The 12,495-nt window shown below is 41.2% G+C and overlaps 1 protein-coding gene across 7 annotated transcripts in view; it reads right to left on the minus strand.

The window, feature by feature from the left end:
- Positions 1-10,814, minus strand: part of MIS18BP1 (MIS18 binding protein 1) — a 77,028-nt gene extending 66,214 nt beyond the window's left edge. For all 7 annotated transcript variants that reach the window (XR_008549897.1, XR_008549894.1, XR_008549893.1 and 4 more), the window contains exons 1-4: positions 10,702-10,814; positions 7,061-7,676; positions 3,285-3,395; positions 2,507-2,991 (exon numbers count right to left, since the gene is read on the minus strand). Coding sequence is in view for 3 of the 7 variants with exons in the window: in XM_054690191.1 (XP_054546166.1) it covers positions 2,507-2,991; positions 3,285-3,395; positions 7,061-7,586 (1,122 nt within the window). In the remaining 4 variants the exon portion in view is untranslated. The remainder of the gene's footprint in view (positions 1-2,506; positions 2,992-3,284; positions 3,396-7,060; positions 7,677-10,701) is intronic.
- Positions 10,815-12,495: the final 1,681 nt, after the last annotated feature.

The raw sequence follows: 12,495 nt of genomic DNA on the forward strand, positions 1-12,495 counted from the left end.
ATAGATAGATAAAATGAGATAGAAAAGATGAAGGGAGAGACTGAATTGAGATTGTACTAGTATGTTCTACAATCCAGAATCAATTATACTTTAAATAAACATTTCAACCGCTAGACAAAAGAAATCAACTAAAATCCTATGATGTCCATTAAAACACCAAGTTCTGGGCCTCCCCGGTGGCGCAGCGGTTGAGCGCTGGGTTGCGAAGCTGGCCGCGGCCTCTGCAGCGCCGGTTCGTTCCCCGGCTGCTCCCCGGCCACCGGAGGAGGGTCCCACGTGGCGCGTGGGCCTCTACTGCCGCCCACTGCTCCCCTCAGCAGTGTATTTCGGTCCTTCTGCCTTCTCTGCTCCCCGCTCTGACTCTGGTGAATTCTCTCACCCTCCCGCGTTTCTGACAGTGCCCAGTGCTTGTATAAATAAATAAATCTTAAAAAAAAACAAAAAAAAAAAAAACCAAGTTCCACAAAACCCCAAAAACATATTGTACTTTTCCTCATTTATGCTCATTTAAAAAGTTATAGGTAGAACTTGGGGAAGAAGCAGTAAAGTTCTTTCTTTCGTAATTCCATGTTGTTTTACTCCAGCTATCTTCTGCTTCTCAGGTACAGGTATGTAGCAAAGAAAAAAAATTTAACTAAGGTTATAATTTTGCCAGAAGAGGACAGAGGGAAAACCAATAAAGAAAACTCAGAGTTCAGTCAAGGGACTGGCTATTAGGCACAAGAGAATTTATGTTGAGGGAAATAAGGACAGGAGAGAGTTGATGGATTGAAAACTGTTTTAGTGGGGTGATGGGGAGGAGGGAACAGTACTCAAGGTGGAATGATCTGGCAAAACAAGAGCTGGTAGTGAGCATGTGTAAGGTCAGGAAGACCACAGGGCAGGTTTTCTAGGATCCAGCAGACCGGGTAAAGGAGTAGTCAGAGTCCTCAGTGGTTTTTTTGCAGGTCTTTTACTGGGATTACCAGGTACACAGTAGGCAGAGGTGCTGGGGGGCCGTGAGGTTGGTAGGCCTCCCAGCCCCCAGCAAGTCTTCACTCTATCTGGGCTCTCTGGCGTTCTCTGCTTCTCTCTCGGCTTCTGGGCTTCTGCTGGCGTCCCCATGACGCCAACCTTAAAAGCCCAGTCTTAGCCCAGGTGAATCCCATCTACCTAGGCCCACATCCTACTCCAGGTGCCCGCCATCAGGCATGCATTCAGGACCGCAAGGATCCAACATCTGTCCTGATGGCGGGAGGGCAGAAAAGCCTGACATTTTTCCTTACCCTACAGCATGGATGTGAGAATCTGGTACTTAACACTAGTAAAGACATGCTATGGGTATGAATAGGAAAAGGTCACTGCCAATCAAGAATTCAAGGAGGGCCTCCCCGGTGGCGCAGCGGTTGAGCGCTGGGTTGCGAAGCTGCCTGCGGCCTCTGCGGCGCCGGTTCGATCCCCGGCTGCTTCCCGGCCACCGGCGGAGGATCCCACATGGCGCGCAGACCTCTCCTGCAGCCCGCTGCTCCCCTCAGCAGTGTACTTCGGTCCTTCTGCCTGCTCTGCTCCCCGCTCTGGCTCTGGTGAATTCTCTCACCCTCCCGCCCTTCTGACTGTACCCAGTGCATGTATAAACAAAACAAACAAACAAACAAAATAAATAAATAAAAAAAAAAAACATGCCTCTATAAAAAAAAAAAAAAAAATAAAAAGATTTAAAAAAAAAAAAAAAAAAAAAAAAAAGAATTCAAGGAGACTAAATGGATCATGTAAATGGATGTTGGTGTCACCACAGATGATGACAGAAGTAGCACAGGAAAAATAACAGGTGTTATCAAATACTTCAACAAAAATGTAAGGGGATGACTAGGAGTTTGTATCATATACAAAAGGGAGCAGGGACAAGTAAAATCTAGAAGCTGGGAAAAGGGAAAGGGTGGTATTAGAAGGAAAAATGGTCTGAAATGGTAATGAGGAATGTGAGACACATGTGTTATCATCTCTAGGGCCAATAAAAAGAGCCACCATTTAAGAAGTCATGTTTTACTTACAGCAAGATAAAGAAATATCCACAGAAAATTGAGACTAGAAGATTTTGCTGATGATACCTTAAGTTCCATAGGACACAATATGTCTGGAGAGTAAGACAGGAATAAGAGATGGGTCAGAATTAGGGGATGTATAGAAAGGTATTGAAATGAGTCGTAGGAGACTTAGAGTTAAGTGTGACAGACAGTAGAGATGATGGAATGAATACTGTAGGGCTTTTAAAAACAGGGTTTTTCAAACTTTTTGGCAGAACCCACCTTAGACATTTTTAAGGCAAAATCTAAAATTGTTTGTAATTTCTTGTAAATATATCAAGATTAGTAATATAAGGTAAGATTTAACACCTGGGTCTTCTTTCACACTACCTTTATACTAAATAATATAGCACACAAAAATGAGCTACTGTTAATAATGAAAGGGCTTAAGAGCTTGAAAAATGGGAGTAAATATAGAAACATTTACTTAAATGTTTTCATACCTTATTTTTTTTTACTTCATTTGTAATAGTTTGAAATGTACTTTGAAGAGAACACCTTGAAGCATTTCTTTTTGCTTTCTGAGGTATTGTTGTATGAAATCTTGGCGTTGCAAGCACAATTTTACATCTATCATTCATGGAAGCTGAAAGATCGGTTTCTCTGGGCATTGCTTTCTCTTTCTCTTCCTTTACTTCCCATTGTGAGATTCCTTTTGTTGTCACCTTATAATCAGATGTCATTAGTTGAATGCCATTTTTAATTGGAACACAGTTAGTAGTGAGAGTCTCAATACTAGTATTTTGGGATTTTTCATAGGTGGAATCATTGCCTTCTACAACAAAGGTGTTCTTTTTGGACTCAGTGGTTACAGTTGCATTTTCTTTTGAGTGAAGAATCTGTTTAGCCAGCTGAGCTCTAGTTAATGCCCTGTTGGAGGTACCTGAAGCTGCAACATTTTCCTGTTCAGGATTCAGAACCAAAAGCTCTGCAAAAATTACAAAAATAAAGCTGTTGAAGGACCATAAGAAATTCAGAGAGGGGGGTTGGGAAGAAAAAAAAAATTAAGAGATAAAACTGTTTATATTAAATGGTCTTCAGGCAAGGCACCCTCCTCCTCTAACTTGCTGCCCAGTCTTTCTCTGAATGCCTCTGGTTTTTAGGATCCTATCATTTATCCGTAATCACTGCTAACTGCCAACACAATAAAAATAATTACAATAATTATCTAGAACATTTAACCAACACTTCAAATAACAAATAATAAAAAAAGCAGTTTACCATAAGTTAAATTGTGCGGAGGTGCTTTATTTTCCTGACATCCAATCTTCTGCTTGACTGGAAGGAAAGTATTATTTGATTTGAAAGGAGCTTCTGGGACTGAGGTTGGGACTTTTTAAAGAAAGAAAAAGTTGAGCTGTATTAGTCACTGAAAAGAAAAAGACTTTTTAAAAATTGAAATAAGGACTTAAGTTCAGTAATGATCAGATCATTATAGTATCCTTTTATAATGCATGACAGTTAGATTATATTTTCCCTTTATCATTTTTCGCTATTAACCCAGTTTCTAAGTCCACATTATGTTAGGAAAGAATTTTTTAACAACAAAAGTATACCTTTGGACTTAGAAGCCTAGATAGCTGTAATAAAATTCTGATGCTGACCCAAATCAAATTTGTGTTTTAAGATTATATATGATATGCCATCCAGTCTTGGAAATTTTGATTCTGCTACTGGTTGCTATAAATTTCCAAAGCATGAAACAATAGTTGAAGAGTTATAGGGTCTCCCCGGTGGCACAGTGGTTGAGCGCTGGGCTGCGAAGCTGCGCACGGCCTCTGCAGCGCCGGTTCAATCCCCGGCTACTCCCCGGCCACTGGAGGAGGCTACTCCCACCGGTCCCACATGGCGCGAAGACCTCTCCTGCCGCCCGCTGCTCCCCTCAGCAGTGTACTTCGGTCCTTCTGCCTGTTCTGCTCCCTGCTCTGGCTCTGGTGAATTCTCTCACCCTCCCGCGCTTCTGACTGTACCCAGTGCTTGTATAAATAAATAAATCTTAAAAAAAAAAAAAAATTCTTTAAAAAAAAAATAGTTGGAGAGTTATAACTTATACTTTAAAAACCAAAATGTTGAGATTTAACCGCAGACTCAACGATAGTTTATACCCTTTGATACTTGATACTTTGATATTTGATATTTCAAATAGTGTATTTGAAAAAAATTGGTAGTGATTATGCTTTAGTAAGTATACCCACTCTTGCCTTAGAAATCTTAATATAAAGATTTTATGATTGACATAGTCATAAAAGGATAAGTTTCTATTTAATTCATTTAACTAGAAATGGCAGGACAATGCAATAAACACAAGTAGGTAATTTGATCAAATATAACATGCTGCATAAACTGGGTCATTTATTTGAAAGTCCAAAGTCCATTCAGACTCTCTCCAAAAAATCTCTGAAGTTACACACAAAATTTGAGCTTGAATATATGTGTATTTTCTGGAGACAGTCATCAAATTCTCAAAGCAGTCAGTTATTTCTTTTTGTAATTCTACCTTATATATAAAATGTGCTTTAATGTACATTATTTCTTTGCTTCTCTCTTTTCTCCCAGGATGTATGGGAAATAAATTATTTTGCATATGCCACCACCTCCATTCTAAACTAGAAAACTGCTTTGTGTGTGAAAACTTATCACTGTCTTTGAAATTCAACAATATCCCTACAAATCTATTGTGTAGTATAGTAGTAAAGAGCACAGGCTGCTAAGATGCCTTTAACTAATTCTCAGCCTGTCAGTGACATAGAGCATACATAACCTTTTTATAATCCCCATTTCCTTCATTATTGAGTGAACATTTACCCAGTGTTTGCTGAAAGTATTATGCAAGATAATGCATGTTAAACATCTCTATCAATTACTACATCTCATTAGAATTTCAACTTCAAGTGTCACAATTTCTGACCACTTTTTGTCTTTTCAGATCATTCTCTCAAATCCATTAACTATCCCAGCAACACCTATACTTCTTTTCCCTGTCTGTCCAATTAAAATGTCATGGCCAATTATGGTTACCCCTTTGCATATACACCCAGCTCTCTTTGTCCTTCTTTCACATCATCCTATTTGGCAAAATTACAATCCTGATAAAATTTAACTTTCTGCTAATTCTCCAGCAACAGCTATGCAGCTAAGTAAGGGTAGTGGAAACTCTCAAGTATGGTGTTTGGTCTTAATTAAATTAATGCCCACAGATCTCAAGTAGGTCTTTAATATTGTCCAGGAAATCAAATGTAGTCCTAGATCATTTACTCTTCCACTCACCTACATTATTCAAGCCTCTACTTCCTCAAACCTCAATACCTGTTTCAATACTCACTCTCAAATGACTTCACTTCCTACTGCAGATTAAGTCACACAAAACTGCCTACATACCTTCTTGTTTAACTAATGATCTATGTCACTAGCTAAAGCCAAACATCCATTTTAGAGCCTCTTCCCTTCAGCATCTCAAGGGTATCACACTATCAAAAGCTTTTCCTTTTCTGCTAGTAATCACTCTCCAAAATATGCAAGCATTCTATTTCACTAATCATTAAAAACAATAAAATCTTTTAAAGTCAACTTTCCCATGTTTTCCACTTTCCTCAAAATGATGTGCATATATTCATCAATTTCTCTCCTCAGTATCTCTTGAATCACATTTTTGCTCATATCACTCCACCAAAACTGCCCTAATCAATGTAGCCAATAGTTTCCACATTGCTAAATCCAATGATCAAATATCAGTCTTCATCTTACTGGACTTGATTAGCAGCGTTAGACACAGCTAACAACTCCCTCCTTAAAGCATTTTGTTCTTTTGGTTTTCAACGTCTCATTGCTGTTTCTTTTGTTGTTGTTGTTCTTCTTCTCAGTGGACTTCACTAGTTTCTACCCTTTATTCTAATCTCTAAATTTTGGAGTGCCTCAGGAATCACCTATTCAGTGTTTTCTCTTTCTGTACTTACTCCTTGATCTCTTCTAATCTCATAGCTTTTATATATTCCCAAATAGATTTTCCTCATCTAGAGTACTCCCCTAGACCCCAACTGTTTTTTTTTTCCAACAGCCTCATTCACATCTTCATCTCACTTTTTAATAGATATATCAAAGTTGATATGATCATGAAACTTAATTACTAAGCCCAACCCACTGTTTTTCATCTGCTGCATTTCCAGTTGCTAGGGCAAGAAACCCCAAAACTAAACAAACAAAAAAAACCCACCCTGGAGTCATCATTTATATTTTTCTGACATTCCATACCTAATCTATAAACTAATGCTATTGGCTCTTCTTTCAAAATATATTCAGAATCCAATCACTTCTTACTATCTTCAGTGTTACCATCCACCAAGTTAACACCATCTCTCACCTGGACAACTGTAGTAACTGTTTCAAATCAACAGCCAGAGTGATATTTTAAAAACAGTGAGATCCTGTTATTCCTTTGCACAAAACCCTCCAATGGCTCCTTCGTTTCCTCATTGTAAAAGTCCAAACTCTTACATTGCCCTCTCATTTATCCCCTCCGCCCCAGTTCTGTCTACTCGCTTCATTTGTCCATTAACTCTGTCCACTAATCTCACAGCTAATCCTTCAATTTGTCAGGTATGCCATTTCAGAGCATTTGTATAAGTTGGAGCATCCTTTCCTATCCCCGATGATATATATCTATACCTATCACTTCATTAAATATTTTGGGTCAAATGCTACCCTCTCATTGAAGCGTACCCTGACCACTCCTTTGAAAATTACAATGTGCACTCTTCCTGGCATCTGTACTTTGTTTTTATTGCCATAGCACTCACTTCTACTGTACTATAAAATTTACTTATTTAATTATCTATCTGTCTCCCACATCCTGAGAATGAGCTACTACCTACATGAGGGCAGGTTGTCCATTATGTTCATTACTATATCCTGAGTATTTAAACCTATGCCAGACACAATAAACACACACATACCTTTATAACCAATACATAATAAATGGTAACCTCTTAGTGAAGTGTTACCTGATTGGAAGGTTTTGTTGTTTTCCTTTTCTTCAGAGATGTAAGTATTCCGCAATATTCTTTTCTCAGTTTCATCAGGACTGAAAATTTTATTATTTTCAGTTTTTGGTGATCCCAAAAAAGTTCCATTTCTTGATACTTGTTCTTGCTTATCACGTAGTACTTTTTCTTTCATTCTTTGAAATATTTTTCCTGGTGATTCATAGTTTGCTTTATTTTGTAATATATCCATGTTGGACTTTATAGCACTGATATCAAGAGAACTGTTAGTGGTAGTAGCCTCTGTTAGCATGGTAGACTGAAATACATTTTTATTATTAAAAACTGTCATTTCTAGGAATTGATTCTTTTTATTGTCATTAAATTTTAAAGAGGAGCCCTGATATTTCACTAAATCTTTCACGGGGGTTAGTGTGCCTGAAGGAATGTTGTCAAAAAAGATTGCATGCACGGGCATATTTCTCTTTTGAGAAGATAATTCTGAAGACAAGTGAATTCCTGGGTGTTTCAAAGGTGTAGCAATCATCTTGATAAACAGTAGCAACAAATTCCTCTAGCAGAAAATTCAGTTAAACACAATTTTCAGAACAGACCTTCGGCAAGGGCCCAGAGTAACCTGCAGTTCAATGTGAAATCAAGATATGTTATGTTCTGGTACAGAAAAAATTAAATTTGCTTTCCATAACAATATTATACCTGTTAAAAGGTTTAATTGGTTCAAAACTAAATAGTCTTAAATTCATAAATCAGAATAAACTTTTACATTTTTGACAAAATCTCATTATTTTTCAATAGATGAGCACTTTGGTCTTTAAATTTACTTCTCTACAAAAAAGCAGTATTTACTAAACTATCTACTTAATAGTTGTAAGAATTAAATTTTAGAATATCTGTTTGTTACATTTACTTGAAACCCTAAGTCCTGAAGTTTCCAATTCATTATTTGCCTGAAAAGGCATTAAATGACATTTGTTTATGATGCTATTAAGTTTAAAAGATTAATATTTTAATAGTTAAAATGATATAGCCTAATGAAAGCTGAAAAAGCTATACAATTTTTTAGTCAAGTAATCTACAATCCAAATTTTGTTTTGCTACAGAAATTTTATTTATTTTTTAAATATTTATTTATTTATACAAGCACTGGGTACAGTCAGAAGCGTGGGAGGGTGAGAGAATTCACCAGAGCCATAGCGGGAAACAGAACAGGCAGACTGACGAAATACACTGCTGAGGGGAGCAGCAGGCGGCAGGAGAGGTCTGCCGCACCATGTGGGACAATCACCTGGCAGCCAGGGATGGAACTGGCTCTGCAGAGGCTGCGGGCAGCATGCAACCCTGCGCTCAACTGCTGCGCCACCTGGGAGGCCCTATAGAAATTTTAATGATGAGGTTTCAGTTGAAAAACCCTCAAGTCAAAATCAAATTATATTCATTATAATTTTAAAAATTAATGCTATTTATAATTTTTAGGGAAATCATGTACTTACGTATACAAGATCTTAGACTTTACTTATTTTTTAAACATTTTTTCTTTTTTTTTTTTTGAAAGATTTATTTATTTATACAAGCACTGGGTACAGTCAGAAGCGTGGGAGGGTGAGAGAATTCACCAGAGCCAGAGCAGGGAGCAGAGCAGGCAGAAGGACCGAAGTACACTGCTGAGGGGAGCAGCGGGCGGCAGGAGAGGTCTGCGCGCCATGTGGGACCCTCCTCCGGTGGCTGGGGAGCAGCCGGGGATGCAGCCGGGGATGGAACCGGCGCCGCATAGGGCGCGGGCAGCTTCGCAACCCAGCGCTCAACAGCTGCGCCACCGGGGCGGCCCTTATTCACTAGTTTTTAAGAGAAAAAAGAAGGAAACATTCTTCCATATCAAGAGCTGACAAAAGGAATATGGTGAGTTTAGCTCCTGAATTCTTCCAAAGAATGCTATTTCACAAATATGCATTAATACTTATATTCATGTGCTCAGTAATGTTAGTGACAAGTATCTTGTGCTGTGAGTTATAATACTAGCTGTTGACTTAAAACTCTCAAAACCAATAGCGAATAAATTGGGAAAATTGCACCAAAAAATGGGAAAATATACATAGGTTTATACAACATCAATTCCGGGAAACCAAAGAAACGATAAATAGGAGTTATAAACTGCTATTGTCCCCATTTTGCAGACGAGGAAACCAAAGCATAGGGTAATTAAAGTGCCTAAAATCTCCTTGCCAAGGAGAATGAGCAAGATTCAAGTCCATCTAACTGCAAAGTCCAAGTTCTTAAACAGCCACTATACAAAGAACGTTCACTTAAGTTCAGGGGAAATGTGAAAAGAATCTATTGCTAGGGCCGCCCCGGTGGCGCAGCGGTTGAGCGCTGGGTTGCGAAGCTGCCCGCGGCCTCTGCGGCGCCGGTTCGATCCCCGGCTGCTCCCCGGCCACCGGAGGAGGGTCCCACATGGCGCGCAGACCTCTCCTGCCGCCCGCTGCTCCCCTCAGCAGTGTACTTCAGTCCTTCTGCCTGTTCTGCTCCCCGCTCTGGCTCTGGTGAATTCTCTCACCCTCCCGCGCTTCTGACTGTACCCAGTGCTTGTATAAATAAGTAAATAAATCTGTAAAAAAAAAAAAAAAAAAAAAACCAAACTATTGCTAGATGCCCACCAATAAAGGATGAAATTGTGCTTCAACTACACAACTGAATTCTATGCATTCAATACACACGTAGACACACAGATATAAACTAACATGGAAAATAACTAGGAGATACTAAACTTTAAAAAAGGAAGCAACAGATCAGGACGAACACTTGAATAAAAGCAAACACACACGCGTATAGGGGAAAATATCTGGAAGCGAACAAAATCATAAACAGTATCTTTGAAGAGTAGCGTGAAGGGGCCTTCTATTTTCTTTTTTTTTAATAAAGATTTATTTGTTTGTTTATTGTTTATTTATTTATACAAGCACTGAGTACAGTCAGATGCGCTGGAGGGTGAGAGAATTCACCAGAGCCAGAGCGGGGAGCAGAGCAGGCAGAAGGACCGAAGTACACTGCTGAGGGGAGCAGCGGGCGGCAGGAGAGGTCTGCGCGCCATGCGGGACCCTCCTCCAGTGGCCGGGGAGCAGCCGGGGATCGAACCGGCGCCACAGAGGCTGCGGGCAGCTTCGCAACCCAGCGCTCAACCGCTGCGCCACCGGGTAGGCCCGGCCTTCTCTTTTCTAAATAATTTTATTAACACCTGAAAATGCCTGCAACCATTACGTTATTTAATCAGAAGAAAACACGCTAGATAGATCAATTGCTTCTACATTACCGTAGACCCCGGGTTAGCAGGCAGAGAGGTTCCAACAATTTTCTAATTAATCAATTAATTGTTGATCACGCTAACGTAAAGGGGGTTTTCAGAAAGTGAATTTAGAACAAAGGCCGAGAGCGCTGACTAGCAACACGAATCTGAACGAAAAACGTGTTCTACTCTGTTGATAACCAGAGCAGGCACGCAACAAGAACACACCGAGAGAGTGTTTGGGAAACCACCGCTACAGCTAGCAAGGCGCAGCGGCCAGCCAGCGCCGGGAATGCGGAAGGGCCGCGACTCGGCGCCGGGGGACCCGCGCGGCAGGGGCCCAGGGAGGGGTGGGGGCTCGTACCTGCAGTGCAGGGCCTGGCGGGGCGACAGTCCCGACTCGGCTCCTCGCGGAGGAGGGCCGGGCGCCTCAGGGCCCGCGCCTCTAGCCCGCTGGCCCCCTCAGCACACCGCAGCCTGCCCCAGCGGACCCTCACCTCCTCGGCGAGGTTCCCTAACAACTACACCAGTTTGGGAATTCAAATTTGAAGAGCCCGCCCTGCCGCCAGTCCGGGGTTGGCGCACCGAATATTGCGTCATCGCGCGTCTCACGAGGACGCTAGAAAACGGAGCGCGGCTTCCGCAATGCAGTTTCCACAGAAAGTGGTGACCACCCCCCACCCCCCCCCGGCCCAAGCTGACACGGGTGCACCCCCGTGCGCCCTACAAGTCGTCCGCAGAGTTTGTTTTGTCTCTGAGATGCGCGTCCACCTCGCTTCCGGCCGCTCCTTCTGTTATGCTCCGCGACAGAAAGTTCAACGTCGGATTTCGCCTGCGCGCTCGGGCGCCGCGGCGGATGAAGTTTGGCCTGTCCCGGCCGCCTTCCGTCCCTACCCGCCGCGCCCGCCGGGGCCGTGCGGTTACCCATTCTGGCGTGACTGAGGCGAGGGCGCGCTGGAGACGTTTAAGAGAACGATTAGTTTTTTCAGGCCGTCACATACTAGAGACTGAGAAAGTGTTTTTTGTTTTCGAGAGGATAATGGACTGAACGCAAAGTTATATTTGGCAATAGGATTACTTTGAGCGCTCCCACTTCAATTGTGTGCCCCCCCCCCACCTTTGAAAAAAATACCTGATCATTTTGAATTCTAAAAGCATTAGTTTCGACGGTTCCGGTTTATGGTGCAGTTGGTGACCCACCTTAGCATTCAGTGATGCCTTGACTAGCCAACCACCGGTATCCTTCACCTCAGCGCCTCGGCTAAAAAGGCTGGCTGGAAGCAACGTGTTCAGAACTGTGGGTGGAGAGCTGAGCCTGGGCTGTCACAAGTCTCTTTAGCTCGAACCCCCTCGTGACTTCACTCGTACATCTTCTCTCCCTGAACTTTGCCCTCCACTTTATCAAAGAAAGGTGGACAGAAAGTTTCTTTTTATTCTGTACGTCAGCCAAGAAAATCCTTCAAAATCCTAGAATCATAATGTATTTTTCCATTAAGACTTACGGTACTGGACTGAGATGGGTATTTGAGATGGGTTATTTTTTTAAAGAGACTTCTGCAATCCCATCTTCTAAATCCTGTATCCGCCAAATTTAATGCAGACTGAATGTTCAGAACCCAAAATATTAATGTAAAACACGGAAAGGGATCTAAGTAAGAAAAAGGAATCATTGATGTGGGAAGCTAGTCTACATATATCAAATGAAGTGTCTGTGCAACTTAATGAGAAAATGTCTAGACATAGATTTGCATCAAATTTGTGGGAAAAGCCAGGTTTAAAATATGGGTTAATTGACATGTATGCAATATCTTTATGTTGCCGGCGTGTGTAACAACTGTTGCCGCTTCCGTAGAAAGGAATTCACAGACTTTTGGAGTAAGTAAGTAGAGAGAGACAAATTTTGTCTTTGAAAGAAAAGTTTATTTAGGAAGAAAAGAGACAAAGAAGAAAGACTCCCAGGTATAAAGTACCTGGGAGGGGCCAAGATGAGCCGGTATGGGATATTATGTTGGCAATATATACTTTCTCTCCCTCATTATGTTTAAATTTTACTCTTTCTCTCCCTGATTGGTTAACTCCCAGAGGGTACTAAGCAAGGAATTTCACATTCCTTAACAGTATTTTCTTTCCCCATCTGTTATGCTTATCGCTTTACCTT

This window comes from Talpa occidentalis, unplaced genomic scaffold (genome assembly GCF_014898055.3).
Source record: "Talpa occidentalis isolate TD23 unplaced genomic scaffold, MPIMG_talOcc4v2.1 talOcc4.11, whole genome shotgun sequence".
NCBI lineage: Eukaryota > Metazoa > Chordata > Mammalia > Eulipotyphla > Talpidae > Talpa > Talpa occidentalis.